The sequence below is a fragment of the Lepisosteus oculatus genome, chromosome 5, assembly GCF_040954835.1.
Source record: "Lepisosteus oculatus isolate fLepOcu1 chromosome 5, fLepOcu1.hap2, whole genome shotgun sequence".
NCBI classification, from domain to species: domain Eukaryota; kingdom Metazoa; phylum Chordata; class Actinopteri; order Semionotiformes; family Lepisosteidae; genus Lepisosteus; species Lepisosteus oculatus.
Window position 1 is genome coordinate 1,215,170 of NC_090700.1, and position 18,849 is coordinate 1,234,018.

Genomic DNA, 18,849 nt, shown 5'->3' on the forward strand with positions numbered 1-18,849 from the left:
ACTTTGAGGAACGTACAATGTATTTTACTGTGTGTGTCAGGATTTCTAACAGCATGCGGTATCATGCATGAGACAGGTTCAGGCTATATTCAAATAAGTGTTCATCCTCACATTCTGAGTGTACAGCCTGTCAAGCTAACCCTGTCATTTCAAATCCACTGCCACCCTTTAGCTTGGTGAGGTGTCAGCAGGTTTAAAGGCAGCCAAGGAACAGATGCATCTCACTTAATGTTGATCACGGCAAAAGCCAGTACTCGCTCAACTCTGGGGCAAAGGAAAACTAGCCAGGTGTGGAGGATTCCAAGCAATTCCAGTGATAACGTTCCACTCTCATTCTGTCAGTGTTATGAGGTTCTCTCTGTGCAGTAGTGATAGTGAATCTTGCATCAGTTTGCTCTTTTCTTTTGTTCTAACATATATATGGATTCCCATGACTGGAGAAACATTTTTACAAACCTAAATATCCATGTAAACCAAGGGTCTGAGTTTATTTTTGCAAAATATTAGCAATGACACTAAGTAAGAGAAGAAATAACTAACAGTGGCAAAACCCTTTGAAAACAAAATTACTAAAAGACCTCCCAGCATCATCTCAGTGTTTTCAGTGGTTAGCTGCAGTATATTAACAACTGAAAGCAAAAGCTATTGGAAAGGAACATGCAATCACTTTACAGTGACAGCACCGATTGGGCCAATTGTGCAGATCTGCTGTAGTGTGTTGAATGTGACATTGCAATCTGTCTTTATTTATCTTCCATTAAATGCCAGTAAGAGAAGAGAAAGCAACAGAGCGAGGAGTGTAAAGGAAAAATCAATGGCACCAACAGAACAATTAAAAAAGACACAGAACACAGAAAGAAACATTCTATGCTTCATGGATTCCAGTGTACAAGTACAGTGAAGAAATCATTGCTGAATGCAGAGTGAATCATTGAGACACACCAATTATCCAGAACAATCGGGCGTTCTTCAAGCCAAACCAAACTTTCTTTACAATAATTGAACCTTTCTAGGTTCAGGTCCTTTCTGCATCGGTGCATATCAGTGTGTGTTTTTCTTAAACTCACAGAGAGCTGCATCTTGCCTAAGAGACGGCTGTGGACTTGAATTCCTGCCGGACGGACCCTGCCATTGGGCGGGACTCCGAGGAGCCAGTGAGATAGAGCGCAGGTCTGTTGGGCTCGTACTGAATGGGTGGATATGGATCCGATGCGGGAGTGCCCCTTCACAGAATGGGTATGTTTTGAAAAGGAAGGAGCCGAGGCTACAAAACTCCGAGGAGCTGACATGTTACCGCACTGCTGGGGATCCATGACCGCTTTTGCCCATCAGTGTGCTGGTCCTTCATCACAACACTCTCCTCTTGGCTCACACTGGTGCAGGTGTCTGGGCCCCCATCGCACGCTGTGGTGAAGTATACCGCTGGACGGCCCATCTGCTCTGAGAAATGTAGGTGCCGCCTATTGAACTCACCAGCATGACCTTCTCTCTTGATCGGGCCTCTTTGCCTACGAGGTGAATGCTTCACTGGTTCGACTTAATTTTCAGACCTTCTAATTGGGGAAAATAATTCTTAGCTTAATTTATTTCAGTTCTCGGTAACATCCAACAACTTAAGATATAGTGCTTTTAGCTTATCTTTCTTCCCATCTTGTAAAGAAAATGACAGCTCACCTTATTTCACAGCTTAACATAACTCACATGCTGTTTTTTGTAATGTTTTTTTTAATACAAAATGAATCTGGTCCCGATTTCTGGATTTACCAGAGCATGTCTGGTAAAAAAGACAGTCGAAGTTTAAGAATATTTCAGAAAGGGTATTACACCATACTTTTATGCGGGCCGTTTGAAAAACCCAAATGGCACAATGAAATGTAAATATACACTAACAAACAGAAACAGTTTATTGCATGATCTTTTTAATTGTATCCTTTCATATACCCAAGTACAGAAATACCTCTACATCAGAACTGAAGGCCATCCTTATTCCATTTTCTCATTTAGGTAACCTCTGCAAAAACGGCATGTTTTCATATTGCTGAAGATTCTGAGGATTTTTGCTCCCATCTGTGACAAATCTGATACAGCCCACGGGGTCAATGCCCAATGGTTTTTTAATAGAGATTAAGTAAGGCAATGTTAAATTATTGCACGCACAATCTACTGTCTTGGGAGTCGACAAATTCTATAAACTCAATGACAGTCAATGAAAACACAAGAAGTAATATTTACCCGCCAATGGAGGAGCCCGAACAGACCATCATCTGGCTCCAGTTACTAGATAGTGATCTGTAATGAGTGTTCTGTCTGAGATGCTTCTGACGACCAGAGTTCTGCAGATACCAATTTCATTGAAGAATTATCCCTCCTGGGCTGTGTGCCAACAGTGATAGTGAATCAATGTCGCTTGTGTGAATTAAGTACAAGCCTCTGGGGAGCAACACTTAATCCAATACATATCACTCAGCCAGTCTCTATAGGGACAAAGAGAGCTGCACACTAATATCTTCCAAAGAATCACTTGCAGTATAAGAGACTGGAAAACACCCCCAGCAACACCAAGGTGTCAGAAGGCCACATAAACTAAAACTCATCTTGGATTAGAACCAAAAGCCATAATCCTCCACAAAAACCAAGCTCTTTGTTCACTGCTGCGTTCATTTCACAGATGACAAGTGGCATTTTTGTACAACACTAGAAGTTTTGTCGTTAAACATTAAGCCCTCTGCACATTGTCTGTATTCATTTTCCAATTCAGAAAGTACATGAGTATTTAATTCAGCACACAAAATCCGATATTGCTCCTACTAGAAAGACATGCACTCAGACACCATTGACTTTACTTGTGTGCCTGATCCAAGATCCAAATCCCACATGGTGTACTTAGAGGAATGTCTTTTTTTGACAGCAGCAGAGAGGAGCTTCTTTGGGTATTCGGTGCCTTCTTAAAAAAAAACATTCAGAGCCACCAGACACCTAAAGGAGCAGCTCAAGGTCGGCTTTGACTACAATCTGCTATTTGAATAACAGAAAGCAGATACATTGAGCAGAAACGCTGTCAGGGTAAACAGTTAGACGCTGTTTACAAATACTTGTAAAATCAATCGGCACTGAAACATGCTGTGATCTTCAATATCTAACTGAGTCACAACTTGTCAGTCCATGGCTGAAGTTACTGAGGTGGGACTTTCGTAAAGGACAGCCAAGGACTGTTCAGAATATTTGACACTGGAAAATATTGTAACATGAGCTCAAGCCCCCCTCCACTCCCAGGAGTCATCACGGCAGTTCATTGGAACAGTCTACAGAGGAGAGCTATATAAAGGATGTCTCCCCTTCCCCTCCCCAATTAAAACTTTCCAACTGTCCCCATGATTTTTTTCCCACCCAGCTGTCACAGTGCCCTGGGATGTTCATTTACAATTGCAGAGTCACTACATACTTTACACACTTCCATAGGCAGTGTGTTTCAACTTCATGCCGTCACTGTGTCTGATCAGGACAAAATTACCGGGACGACTTCATCGAAGGGGAATGGAGTGTTATCTCAGCGTCAAAGGGCCCTGTGGTCAGCCGTGCAGGCAGACAGTATCTGATCCACCAGCACGGGGCTGATGCTTCTGCACGCGGTCTCCGGCGAGCTGGCCGAAGCACGCCTGTGCTCCTGACGGGACGGGCTAGGGGCTGTGCTGGCCAGAGAAGGTGCCAGCAGCTCGAGAAGATGTGGAAGAGCGAAGGGAAAACTCATTTCTACGGCTGACGCGGAGTCGTGAGCCACATGGGGATCATGTGAGCTTTTCCTGCTGCACACATTTCCAGGAAGTGAGGGGTATTACACCCCAATTTTAAAAGTGGGGGAAAACGCCTTTCTGGTGCCCCTGGGTTCTAGTGCTGTAACACTTAGGCCTTGAATGTGCTCATACTGCCGAACAAGGAACCTGTTTCCTCAGCCTGCAGCATGTCGCCTATTTTACTTCGCCTCCAATACAATATTCTTTTCTCTCTTTTGGAGTTTCTAATATGGTGCGATTGCACAAATTACAAATTAATTGCACAATTGTTCTTAATGCAGTTCTCCTTTTTTGATTTGATGCTGTTCTTTTTTCTATAAAGTTCTTTCTTTCTTTTCTATTAATGTATTGAATGATTTTTAATACGCTGTTTTCTAGTCTTTGATGGATTTGGTCTTGGGACGAACCTGTCCTTCGCTTCAAGCAGACCTACAGCCGTTCCCATTCCCTTCCCATTCTACTGATCCCACATCCCATGCATTCACAGTTCGCTAATGAGTCTCTGACCCCTGTTGACTGTTTGAAAAGACAAGATCAACACTGGCTAATTAAAGAGACATTATAACCTATATAACTAGCATCCATCATTTTACTGTCAGTTTCTGATGTCCCTGATGTTTTTTTTCCCAACCTATGGAACGAAAATAACAATCTCCTGTGATAGCCCCATCTTTACATACTGCACACTCTAATTTAATTGTACAAGACTTCATTAAACCTCTCAGCATGTGATGGCCTGCATCATGCCCGTAACACCATGTGTTGTCTAATGTCCTCACACACTCTGATATGTTTATTATTATGGTAGAAAAAATAATGGAGTCCACCTCAAAGTCAAATGCAGCATTGTTTACCACTGTTTTGTTGTTTTACTTTGCACCCTCACCCTGTCAATTGCTTTTCCTTCTTCATCTCAATCTTAAATCACTCTGCTTCAGGACAGTTGTTGTTTTAACCGCAGAAAAGTGCGGACACACACAACATTAATGGACATCCCTCTGACAAGGAGACCTAGAAAACTCATACATCAGAAATGTGTCTCTTGCCTGACATGTCAGCCTGCATCTCATCATTGACTGTATAATACAGGACGATAATAAACTGCTTTGAAGTTGCCAGAAAATTTGTGCTTTAGATTGAATGTCAACTCTGACAAGAGAGTTCTCTATAAATAATATCTGTGTAACAGATGAAGCCAAAGTCATCAGTATACAGATTTTCCTGCACTGTCAGATGAGTTAAGATATGTCAGATAATGATATGAGGATGTCTGAGAAGAAGAGTTTATTATTCAAGATAAAACCAAGATATTTAGAAATCTTATTTTGAAAGTTACAAGTAATAGGTTTATTCCATGCTGAAAAAAAGAAGAAAGAGAACACAACGTTTCGGCCGTGGAGCCTTCTTCAGGTGTGACAGAGACAGGGCAGTAGGCAAAGGTAAAGTAGCGGGAGAACAAAGGTTGGGAGGGAGGAGGAGTGAGAGGCGGGAGCAGGGGACAGAAAGAGAGGCCAATCAAGAGGTGTGAAGTCAGAATGGGTGCAGAGAGGTGTGAAATGAAACTTCCAATGAATGGAGAAAATTTAAAAGAACAGTAGTCTGTCGTTAAGGGAAAGGAGAATGTGTGATCCTAGCTGCAGAATAATTTTAGTTTCGGTGGTCTTTCTGATGTATGAGTTCGGAAAACTGTCTTTGAGAACACTGACGGAGAGATTAGAGTGGTCGTGGCCGTCAGAGGTGAAATGAGAAACAATAGGCTTGGAGAGATCTTTAATCTTCACAGCCCTGACGTGTTCTCTGAAACGGTCTCCGAGTCACCTTCCTGTTTCTCCAATGTAGATGGCTGGGCATTTACTGCAAGAGATACAGTAAATAAGGTTGCTGGAGGTACAAGATGCTGTCTGGGTGATCCGGAATTGTCCTGAGGGGCCTTGAATGAGTGTGGTGGTGGCTGTGTACTTGCAGGTGATACAGCGAGCTCTTTTGCAAGGGAAAGTGCCTGGTGTGGATGGTTGCTGAGGGCGGTCAAGGGAGCTGTGAACAAGGAGGTTACGCAGATTAGGTGGTCGGCGATATGAGATGATAGGGCGATCAGAAAAGAGGGCCCCAATGGAGGGATCATCCTGTAGGATGGAAAAGTTCTGGTTAATGGTCCTGGGGATAGGAAGTGTGTTAGGGTGGTAAGGAAGCACCAGAGGAATGCGGTTGTTACGGCGGGAGTTCCTGATCGGGTTGATGGTCCGGGGGGTGTTTTTGGCTCGGGCAAGGGCCCTGTCAATCACACTGCTGGGGTATCCTCTGTTGATGAAAAATGAGTACATTTCAAGGTTCTCGAAGTCGATGTCGTCGCTGCATAATCGTCGTAACCTAAGGAACTGTGAAAAAGGAAGAGAGTTTTTAGTGTGGTTGGGGTGAAATGAGCTGTACAGGAGGTAGCTGTGTGAATCCGTGGGTTTGTAATAAACTGAAGTGGACAGTCGGGGGTAGTTGATAGACAAGTGGATGTCTAGAAACGGAAGAGTGGTGGAAGAAATGTTAATCGTATATTTGAGGGACGGGTGGAAGTTGGTGAAATGGTGCAGGAAGAACTCAAGCTGATCGTTGGAGCATGTGGCGGCACCGACGCAGTCATCAATATATCGTTTGTAGAGGTCAGGGACATAGCCAGTGTAGGAAGCGAAGAAGCGTCCTTCTTATTTTGAATAAGAAGAAATCTTCTTATTTCTTATATTGGCACTTATTTTGAAATTGCCAATGTCCGAATCAGATGTCTTAATGGAAATCATTATTTTTAAACTTTTTTAAACATTAATTTTAAAAGTGCCAATTCAAAACCTTTTCTATGATGAAAGCCCACTTTGCTTTTTAGAGTTCTGCATATGTTCATCTTGAAAATGTATACTAGCACAGCTACTGAACCCCCACCGAGAACTGAACATTAATCAGGACTGCAGAGAGTTTCTCTCAACCCAGGTTTGAAATCGCCCCAAAAAACACGTCTCCAGCAGCACATCACCTTCAGACACAGATTCCCTCAGATTCCTGCCAACATACCAACGCCGAGAGTCCCACCAGAACCCTACGAGCACCTCGTTTAGAAACCTTTCCGAGAGCCCATACCGTGAGGCAGAGATGCCAGAAGAGCACACACTCACCGCATTGAACCACATCACTCTGAGGATCCAGATGGTCAGGGCGAGGTTCACAACCAAAATGATGAGCATGAGCAGGATGAACAGGTAGAGGCAGCGTTTCCTCCAGCCGTAGATCCCGATCTTGTAGACATGCTGGCTCTCGTGGCGCGGGAGGCTCGTGCCTTGCGTCGTGGATGTGTATTGCTCCCGTACCATCTGCTGAAAAAGACACCAGGCCCGTCTGTGAAACCCAGGGGCTCACAGAAGGTACCCAACACTGCGGTCGAAGGAAACAAGCAAGGAAAGCAAGTCCACAGGCCTCCTTTCCTGCTCTTTCATCCGGGGGGCGAGACAGCCTGCTGATCCACGCGTGACCCATGCTGTCAGCCAGTCAGGAGGGAAAGGCATCAGGCCACAAACCTTGGCTTGACCTCTGCCAGGTCAGGCACCAGCACACAGGAGGCACAAGGTAAAAAAAAAATCACAGCAGCATTCTGTATGCAGATACAGAAACTGAGTTTTGTTCCACTTACATCCTTCTTTATTTCAGGGGGGAAGTGGACTTAAGCAACTTCCTTAGATATTCTAATTAATAAAGCTAACTCAGGATCTGCATCCAAACACGGCAACACAAAAGGATGACGGTTCTTGGGCTTTAAACTCCTGTTGGCAGAAAAGATTGCCACAACTGGCTGTGTAAAGCATAGTGTTAAGCAGTGAAAATCTAAAACAATGAGCGAGGATCTCTTTGGCCATGGACACACTGTCCATCTGGAATTCTGGTTCCAAGCAATTTCACAGACTACTGCTCTGGCAGTCTAGGGAGAAACCTCTTACTTGAAAACTAGATGTCACGTTAATATGTGATTCTGCCTATAAAACGTCCTCTCACCCAAATCTATTGTAAATTGTCCAGCAGATTTATAGAAACAGTGTAGCTATATATATACACATTCCTTCGGTATCTGTGACCAAAGTCAAAAGTAACATTTCAGCGCTTTCTCAGGATATATAGGTAATAAAACTACTGCTGGAATAACAAGATTGATAAGCAGGAAAGAAAAGATGCTCAAGTGGTCTTGCTCTTTCAGGGAGAACCAGGCAGTATTCAGGGAAAGAGCCAGCACTGTATGGAACGCAGGACAGCACAGTCTAGGGGGTTTCACCTACAGCAAATATACTTGCTGTGTGGGATTCTAAGACTGAAATGTTCAAGGGAAATTTTATAGCTTCTGATTTCAGATACAAAGTTTTCCACCGTTTTTAACTGAACTTCTCCATCAATCAAAATAATTTCTATTGTCTTACGTAAAAGCAAGAAACCCAAAGACTAAGAGATTTAAATGTCAGAGTAATGCCAGACAAATTCATTTCATACTGGTAGAATACCCTCAGCACTGAAGTTCAGCTGAAGAACTAAGTGACATGGTAACAGTGCCCCATTTCATTTCAATTCAGTTAGGGAACAAGATGACAGCTGCTGAGAACAGGTATTAAAAATGAGTCCAAATTGCTGTAAATTAGCCATAATTACCTAAAATGTTTTCGTGTGGCACGGGGCTTGCAACCTTAAATTATCAAGATTACAAAATGGCCGTATTTTAAAATCTGTAACTCTGAAGTCAATCTGTGCTCCTCCACTGTGAGTCCTACCCTTCTGTCAATCAGTAGGTCTTAGCGGCTCTTTCTAAACATAGTCCACCCCTGGAAATCTGAAGGGGTGGGAAACTGGAGCTGTAGAATTCCATCACTGTCCCTGCAAGGTCCATAGCAGCGGACGGCAGAAAAGAACGGATTTTTCACGTGCACACCCACCTCTGAACGGGAACGGGTTGGGGGCACCAGGGGAGGTCAAAGACGTGACATGAAGCGCCACACTGGGCAAAACCTGGCAGCAACTGCCCAAAAGGCAAATTTTCTGAAGATCCACACGCTCCACAAAATAAACAGCAGTCCTTATCTCCCTTTCAGTCCAATAAAACCATGTCGCCCCCAGACCAGGGAGTGGCTTCGGGTGCTCAGCAGGCAGAACGTTACCAACGCGATTGGTCTCCTGCCTTTCCCAGCTGGTTATGTATAGGCCTTCAGCTCATTCAATAATAATAATAACTGCTTACACTTATAGAGCGCTTTTCTGGACACTCCACTCAAAGCGCTTCACAGGTAATGGGGATCCCCTACACCACCACCAATGTGCAGCCCCACCTGGATGATAACTGAAATCCCCTCTCATCTCCTTCAGAGTGACTGGGTCTAGAAATCAAGCTCCCTGGGGCACTCGTGCTCAGGGCTCCAGGCTCCCAGCTGGCTCCGAGAGTGACTGAGCTGTAGCCGGCCGATGCAGAAATGGTGGATTTCTTAGGGAGAGACTTCCATGTTTCACTTTTCTGTTAAGCTGGGAAAGACACAAAACCTGCCCGCCCAACAGTTGGTTCTGAAAAGTGACCCATTTCCAATGCCATCCCTAACCTAAAGTGCTTGAACGAAAAATCTTCTAAGATCCATACCATAATGAAAGTGCTTTATCAAGGAGAAGCCTTTCCCAAAAGCTATTACTCCATTTTTATAGAGTTTGTTCTGGCTTTACCATTTCAAAGTCGAGAGGAAACCCAAGATTTAGGGCAGGGCTGTTTCTTGGAGAATATCCACCACGACCTAAACTCCACGTCCCAGCCAGCAATGCGGAGATCGCCCTGCATGTCAGTGTAATTGGAAGCTAATCTCTAATGAACATGTGCAGCCAATTAATTTTGTAGACTGATAAACCACAAGTTAATTTAGAAAAGGCTTCATCTACAAACAGTTCAGTACCTTCAATTCTCCAAGCTAAACAATCCCAAAAACAAACAATAAAAAAACAGGATACAGTACAGAACCCCACTATTTCTTTCTACCGGGATGAAGTGATAAAATGCTTTAGACTTTGTCATATCTACGATAGGTTGTACCAGGATCATAAGATCGATGCCATTTGTGCCACGTTGGTACCTACAATAAATCACTACTACAATGTTAAAAGGCAATGACAGTCTCATTTAAAAGAAGATTAAAAACAATTTTCTTTTCTTTAACTTTCTTCAAATACTATTTGTTTATATGAATTTATATATACAGTAAATATTTTTATATATATGAAAATTGCTGCATTTGTATTGTACCTGTATTCAGAGGAAGAAATTCCGTCATTAAAGTAAATAATGTAAACAGCAAACATATTTTTGAGCACTTGTTTGACAAAGCAAAAACAGTTTGCTCATGTGTACCATTGAAGTCTCTGCTCTCTGCATGGTACATCACTAAAATTATTTTCTTTGGCTTCAAGATACAGTATGTGACTGCTCTGTCACAACTCCCATTGGCAGCAATCAGTTATAAGCTTAGCACATCCAAGTCTCACAGGATGAGGAGCCCTGTCTGCATCAATTTCTCTCTATTCTTCTTCCTTTAGCTGTCTGTGATGAGAGCACGAGAAGAGGCTCTGAGAGGGACTTGTGCTGGAATATCCCTACATGCACCGAAACAATAAAGCAACAATTAGTGAGGCTTTGCTATCCAAGGTCATCTTAAATATTATTTTAGGAAAACGATCCATAATTGATCCATAAAAAATTCCTGTTCTCTTTTAGAAATGTTTCTTCTATTGACTCTTACTAGTTTAATCCTTCAAAACATTTCTGCGACACAAAGCACACATCATTCCACATTCTTGAATGTCTGCTCCTGCAGCTTTCTTGAAGAACAGCTGTCACAATGCTTACAGGCTGAGGAGTGTGATAAGGGAGGTGTCTCAGAGTCTAGATCACTGTGTGTAACACCTGACAGTATAAACATTTCCAGCTTCAAAGCAGTGGGGATGAAGGGCTCCAGAGTCTGGAATCAAAGCAATCACAACGTTTGCATTGGTTTACCTTAGTTCATTTAGTTCTGGGTAAATGCTTAAGTCTCAATGAACAGTCCAGAAACACACCATGTAAGATCAGAGCAGGAAAAAAGAAGATTGGGAAAGAACAAAAGAAGGTCATACCACAAGAGAGAGGAGAATTTGGAACTTGAAGCTTGAGCCAGGCAAGACTCCCTACTTCATGATCATCCAGGAAAAAAAACTGATTGGATCTCAGTATTTGAACGGTGCTAGAAAGAGCTTGCTATTCTGCAAATTTTAGGGAACGTGGATTTCCTAAGAGGAATCCCTCAGGTTAATAATGCCTCTCTTGCTAGTGGGTGCATTTTAGAATGGCGGAGAGAGATTTAACTGCAAGCTGTATTGTATTTAGTTTAGAAAGTGGTTTATCTCTTCTTTGGCCTCTGTAGGGATTGTTTAAGAGTCAAGTAAATGGTAGCAGCCTGGAGTTTCCTGGGTGGTCTATATATAGGACCCTAAAACACCGTGTCTGTAAACTTGTAAATACAATAACTTGTGTGTTGTACTGTATGTTTATGTGCCGTCAGTCCTACTTTCTGAAAGCCTGGAATGAGAAACAGTACTGCATTTGATTCTAACACTGATCATACTGCACATGAGATTCCTCTAGATAAACTCTGAAAACCTCAAGGATCATGTTTATATTCATGGTCCTTTGTAGAATTTCCTTCTCATTTTTAACATGCTGTTATCAATTAAAGTGCACTAATTTCAGTTCTCCCGCAGATTTATCTGCTCAGAAGGGAGTGCGTGCACTGAGCTGCGAAGAGAACACCACATCCTGCCCTAATGAATAGTGATCTTGATACAGAAAGGCCCTGCTTGCTGTAATAAGCTGATGCGTCATGTTGTCAACTCTTTTGTGAGTTTAATATGTTACCAAAAGAGAGGAGGACTCATTTGCAACACCTTACTTTCTTATGGTAAATGTGAAAGATCACTCCAGCAATTTTCGCTTGCCACAGCAGTAAAACTGTTTCATTAGTGAACTGCATGACAACGCAGTGATTCAAAGCCAATTCGTCATTTGTGATACACCAGGACTTTCAAAGTGATTTGTGAAAGTCAACCTGCATTTACTTCATGTTGCAATTTGCATGCACCACAGATCCAACCGAGTTTCACAGGAACAGTTTTGCATTCTGATTATTTACTGGAAACGTGTTAACAGAGGAATTTGGAAAAGACATGCTATCAGATTCTGCATGGATTAGAAAAAATTAAGAAAAAAGTTTTACCAATGCTGAGCACAGATATTGTCATTACAGGATTCTAGAGATCCTATCCCAAAACTTATTCTCTTGCTACATGCTATTGTATGTATCTGGCACAACTGTCATATATATTGACTAATTAAAAACCCACTTCGGGCACAAAGAAAACAAATTACCAGCTGTCAATGTAATGCATTTTGTGAGCATTTTATCATTACAATCCCCAGCAAAAGAGATATCAATTGGTCTCTGGGTTCTGACATGAAGAGGCTGCATTATAAATTAAAACACATCACCCTACTCCAGTACTGCTACAAATAATGGCTCAGAGTTGCCAGCAGGTAAACAGTGAGCTTCATCCTGTCATAACTACGGTAAATATACAGTATATATAGTACATGAAGTAACAGCCATTGCCTGCAGCACAATTCTGATTTGTGCATCAAATTTATGTAAAATAAATATAGACAACCTCTTCTATTTTCATGAGCATCTGATAAGAATCATGACACAGTTTGTGACTAGAAATGCTAGCAGAATTGTTATGGCCTCTGCTGTGCACACTTGCAGCCTCATACTCAGAAGCAGGAGGTTAAGGAAACTGATAGTGATAGTAAGTAGTAACATTATTCTGCAACACTAATAATCATCTCCTAAATATTGGCACGCAGTCTTGCGAGAAGGCTTGTGCACCTCTGATTTCATAGCAGAAATCATGCCCATCAGAGAGAAGATTTATTATCACCACCACCTTAAGGTCTTAGGAACCAAGCAAAGCTGGGTCTGGTCGGTGGTGGGATGGGGGATCACCAAGGAAAACCAGGTTGCCAAGGCAGGGTACACACTGGACACACACACACACACTCAAGCCAATTAGCCTACCAGCTTGGTTTTTTGGGCTGTGGGAGGAAACCAGGGCACCCACAGAAAACTGGCCGGAACATACAAACTCCACACAGACAGCAGCCCAGGTCTGGAGCTGAACCCGGGGCCCCAGCACTGCAGGGCAGCTATGAAAACACTGTTCCACCCTGTCGAGAATCTCTACATTAATATGATCAATTATAGAATTCTTAAAGTCATCTGGGAGAGTTTCTGATATATGTTTTTTATTTGATTATCTTTGTCATTTGGTCAGATCACTGTACTGTTTTTTAGACAAGAACTAAAAGTTCAAAAGTCTGAAACAGACTCAAACATCAAGGGGCAAGAACAGAGTTTTACAAAAAGTATGAAGGAAATGAATCCACATGCAACCAGGATTTTTGAAACTCTCCATGCCTTTAAACACATGTAATATATGTCACACTTTTCAAATCCTTCCGTATCTGTAAAGGTGTAAGAAAAGAAAAATTGTCCCACTACAATATCATCAATCAAAATATAGTAACATTTTTTTCTGTTTAGCTCAGACCATCGATCAAGATACAGCAACAGTCAATTACCTTTTCACCTTTATCTGTTATAAAGCTCAGCTTTCTTTCTTTATTCATTTATTGGAAAGAATCACCTCAATATTTTTCAGCTGAACTTTCAAACCATTACTGGAAATGTATTTAGAGCACATTGGTCATGCAGATACTTAAAAAAAATCCCAACTAAACCAGTTTAATCAGCCAGTGAAGAGTAGGAGGAGATTAGATGAAGGGGGAGTGGCAACGTGGAATGGGCGGGGCCTGTTGAAGTGGGAGGGGATTGTGTGGAGTGGAGGGAGGGGAGACCAGGGGAGTGGGAGGGGCTTGGGGGGAATGGAGGGCATGGGAGTAGGTGGGGGGGATCAGATCAGTGGGATGGGTTATGTGAAGTGGAGGGAGTGGCAAAAACGGAGTGGGAGGGGATGTTAACATTGCCTCTGTACCTACCGTAGATCATTAATACACGTTTAGCTAGGACTGGCTATCCTATTTTGCTTCTTTAGGCTACAGAGGGTACATACATCATTGCACCCCCGGCCCATAATACGTCCCCTCTACAACCTGGCCTTTTTTTTTTGTGGGTCTGAATCTGCAGACAGCCAAGGAGTGTTTTCTTTCCCTCGATAAACGTTCACGGGCAGCCCCTGAGCGCAGTGCTGCGGTGGCAGCCGCAGAGCCACGACGCTAACGAGCGACGCAGGAGTGCCATCTCCCGTCTCGCTGAAGCAGGCCTTCTGCAGCCACCTTATTTGCTGGGGTGAGGACATAATTCCACTTTAATGGACACGTTTCCCTGTTCTAAATTAAGACCAAGCTGCTGGATGGCTGCCACTTCGCTCTAATGGTCGAAAGGTAATGAAGCTGCATTCTGCTGCTGTAATTTGTCATTCCCGAATCTCCCAATTAAGCCAGCATCATTTTCTTTGGAGATTTATGATGTACATCAAGCAAAGTATACAACACAAAATGTCCATCATTTTTAGTGATTTGGAGAAATAATTGCACAGGCGGACAGGGTGCGCAGCTCTGTTTTAAGGAACGCAGTCCAGAAAGTTGACAACTGTAAATCATCAACAACAATTAAAAAGAAAATGTCTTTGAAAGGAAACACCCCATTTAAAAAAACACGCTAGTCAAGCAGTCAAAAAATCCTCACTAGTCAAGCAGTGTGATATCACTCACTTGATCAAATTGACCTATTCAGGTCAAGATCCCTCAGCCCTTCCTTCACTTAACCACTCTGGCAACGACATTATTACGACAGTAACGAAGAAAGGACGCTGCCTGGACAGTGTCTATGAAAGCATTAGCCATCCCCACAGGACAGAGTGCAGGCAAAGCTTTTTCTGACGCACTTCCGGGTGGTGCAGGTCAAACAGAGCACTTCATCATTTCTGAGGAAACAGATGCACTTGCACCAGCACTAATGTCGGACAGGATCTTTGGGAGCTGCCCCCCCCCCGACAGAACAGTCAACCCCTAACCCTAACACCCCCACGAGTAAGAGGAGCAGGGGCAGGTCTGAAGGAAGGAAAAGATTCAAGAAAGGATGTGCACGATCTCTCCACATGAGCAACCCCTCCCCTTCCCTCACGATGGAAATGTCAGGTTTGTTTTCTGATGTCGTCACAGAGGTGTCATCGTAGAAATAGCAAAGGAAGCAGATCCCCTCCAGTGAGCATCCCAGAAATAGCCGGCTCCTCCACAGCATCAGTACATGTCCCATATCTGAAATGTGTTACTATTATTATTATTGTCCCTTTACCATTTTGCTGCCTAAGCATTTCCAGCTTTGGAATGGTAATGCACAGATCGTCAGGAGAGATATGCAGTAGTTTTTGTTCGCCTCCCCCACAAGGAAAAAGACATCTGCATTTTCTCATTATTGTTTTTTGGCATGCATGTATTCAATCCAGATAAAAACCTGCAACACCTCAGAAAACCGAAAAGGCAAAACCCAGCAACAGAGCAATAAATCTTGAGTGCAAATACAGGGGGGCAGCTCCACAATGAACTGAGATATAGAGTATGACATACTCCATTAATGAGCTTGGCAGTGGGTTCAGAAACCCACTGTAATCAATTACCACAGTGAAATGACAGTGCTTTCAAGGGCTGTGGCAAAGGTTTCAAGGTACGTTGCAAACCAGATACTCAGAGGCTTTTCTGTAGCTTTCAAATCACTGATGTGCATTCCATCATTATCAGAAAAACATTCTTCAAAAACCCAGTTAGAGAGGTGATTCGGGTGCTTCTCTAGAAAACTGTTACCTGTTACCTGTGCTTACTCTTTTATTAAAGCTATGTCAAGGAGAAAGCTCTCTACAGATCTGAAATTAAATGAATAGAGAAAAAACCTTTGTTCAGTTAAAGCATATTTGCTTTTATCAGTATTGGCATAAATGCTTTAATTTGAATACAACTCTACATTTTCTACTTAATTTTACAGAACTGCTGTTATCTAACACAAGAAAGATTACAAACAAGAGGAGTCCATTCAGTCTATGTAGTATGTTTGGTATTTAGTAGTTACAGTAGTTGATCTAAGGATATCATCCAGTTGTTTCTTGAAAAAAAAAAACAGGTTATCAGCTTCAACAAGGTTTGGTAGATCGTTCCACACTCACTCAACATCTCGCACAACCTCCTGTACCTTCTAGCTCAAGTTTCACTGTTCATTCTGAAGAAGACTGCCTTTGAGGATTTTGAATACTTGTACAAGATCCCCTCATAATCGTCTCTGTTCAAGATGAATACAGCTGTTTTAAAGCTTTTAAAGGTTCAGTGTAGGACAGTCACTTAAGCCTTGGACTGTATCTGGTTGCTCTTCTCAGAGCAGCAGTTTCTTTTCTGTGATGTAAATTGTGCAGAATAATTTTAAATAAGGTCTTATAAGTCTGTTATATATTTTAACATGGCATGGCTTGGTTTAAATTCTACACTTCTAACTACTGCCTGTAACCTAGCATTCTTTGAAAAACAACTTGACGAAAACCTTTGATCAATTAGCTGCTATCTACCAGATGAGCCAGATAGGCCTCTTGTCACACTTCCTAGGTTTTTCTCTCCATCCAAAATCAGAAGTCCTCTTATTCCAGGGCGCAAGGAGGGACTATATCTGTGGTAGGATTTTAATCCATCACAGATCACGGATCTGGACAATTTACTTAAACCAATTAACCAGCTTGTTTTTAGAAGGCGAGATGAAACTGAAACACCTAGAAAAGGCCCACACAAACAAGGGAGAATATACAAACTCCACACAAGTCCAGACGTGAATAAGACACTTAAGAGCCTTGGCACCCTTCTTATGGACCCATGCTCTTATAATAAATGATAGAAATAAATCTGTGTGGGCCCAAGTAAAACTAATACCTCAGAAAATTAACCAGCAAACATGCAAATAGAAAGACATCCACAAAAGCAATATTTTATTGACTGACCTTTCAGAATATTAAACAAGTGAGAATGTAATTTTACTCTTCCCATAGTTCCTACACTCTTCATGATAACCTTTTCTGGACGAAAGTAAACCAATTTGCAGGGTAATAAATCCTGTGGTGAAACATGTAGAAGGCATCACAGAAATATAGCCTCGAGACAACAAGGACAAAACTGCATTTTAGAAGATATTGATAGGGGCATAAGCACTGCAAGAAATGATGTTAATTATTAAAGAGGACCTCCTGTGCACGACATGTTTCCAATCCTTTTTCCCAATAAGAGCACTTCAAAATTAACCTCTTGAATTTTGCAACCACACAATCTGGCCTTGCCACTGCCAGAAAATCCACTGTTATACCACTAGAGCAGTCAGGCTCAGTGCCCTAGCAATTACAACATTTAAAGAAATAAACTACGAGAACTACATGATTTTAATGCCGAACGTTGGAACTGAAACAGAACCCTACAACCAAATCGGCTAGATCCCATGTTGCGTTTAACAGATGTCCAGCTCCTGTACTCTTACTGGTCTGAGACAGGGCAGCCCAACTTCTGTACTCAGCTTCTATTCACTTTACTACCAGACCTAATGAAGACAGCCTACTCATGGCGCGCAGAGTCTCCAGAAGAATAACAGACTCTGGGATTAAAACAGACTAAAAACATTTCTCATTCTCAGTAACACTGTTCCAGCCAGCCGTAAAAATCAATGAAGCTGTAACAACATGAAATACAGCTCTTATTAAATGAATGTAAAAAAAAATCCTACTGGGGAATTTGCCAAGTTCTACGCTCAATGATAATAAAATATCTAATTTTAGGAGTGACTGTCTCTGTAATGTTGTAAGGAGAAAATTCCAGCCTAGAATGAAGTATTACAGGCAGTCAGTCTAATTCAACCCAAAGTGACCCGAGTGAAATCAAGGGAGCAGAAATGTTTCACTTAACATTCTAAATCCTCATCCTTTATATTTTATTGAAAAAAAGTTCATTTTTTATTTGCGTTCTATATGTTAAAAAAAGCATCTGTTCTTGTCTGGTATGCTCAAAAGACACACTTAGAAAATAATTTTGCCCTGGGAAAAAAAAAAGATTTACACATCAACCCTGTTTATTTCCATTTTGCCCTTGTTCTTTAGATAATAACACAAGCTGATATCATTTTACTGATGTGTTAAATTGCCTACATCGCGGGCCTGGCTGTAATGTGTGTGCTGGAGTTTCAGGGGAACACAGGGGCTGCGGTGAAATATCATGACATCGGTGCCGTTAAACAATGTGAAAGAGCTGAGGGGCTCATTGCAGCGCTATGCTGACACCAGGCGTTTTAAAGCAGTCTTTTGTGTCGTAAGTGCTCTCTGGAGAGGGAAGGCTCACTCATGTCAGCATATCTACTGGAAGGGCTTTATTTAATAGACTGCCAGGAAGAAATAGTTTGAGGTTCGAAAATCATTTCATCTGTTTTTTGTGTGGGGGGGTGTGACACAATGGAACGATACAGGCCTCTGAATGTTACAGTACGGATGGGGGCGCAAGAACAAGCCACTGTGCTCCTGACGAGCCCAGAAAACACAAGGCTGGCAAGGAGTGTCACCGTGACAGCGCTTATGGGAATAAAGAGCTTAAAAAGAAACAGTGAAGTATGATTGAGCAGCAAAACAACAATTACACTCCCATCTCATCTGTCTTCATGAATGTGTGCAACTCGACACACAGACACTAAAGAATAGGCTCTGAATACAGAACAAATGCTCATTGCTTTTCGGATTTGTTTTCTCTCAATACAGGGCTATGATACCTGTCCCAGCCACTGGAAAGATGACTGGAAGAAGAGGACCAACCAGTGAAAATGCAGGATAGTATGTAAATGGATATCCCAATTGTAACACTGAGGGGGTGGTACTGAGGAGGTACCAGTGTGAGGTGAGT

The 18,849-nt window shown here is 42.3% G+C and overlaps 1 protein-coding gene across 5 annotated transcripts in view; it reads right to left on the reverse strand.

Annotated features, from left to right (window-relative positions):
- The window catches only part of sgcg (sarcoglycan, gamma), a 65,670-nt gene that overhangs the window by 26,732 nt on the left and 20,089 nt on the right, over positions 1-18,849 (reverse strand). For 3 of the 5 annotated variants that reach the window (XM_015341458.2, XM_069189820.1, XM_015341457.2), the window contains exon 2: positions 6,947-7,144. In XM_015341458.2, the coding sequence (XP_015196944.2) occupies positions 6,947-7,141 (195 nt within the window). In that variant the 5' untranslated portion in view covers positions 7,142-7,144. The remainder of the gene's footprint in view (positions 1-6,946; positions 7,145-18,849) is intronic. The other 2 variants (XM_015341459.2, XM_006627727.3) reach the window with 1 other exon arrangement.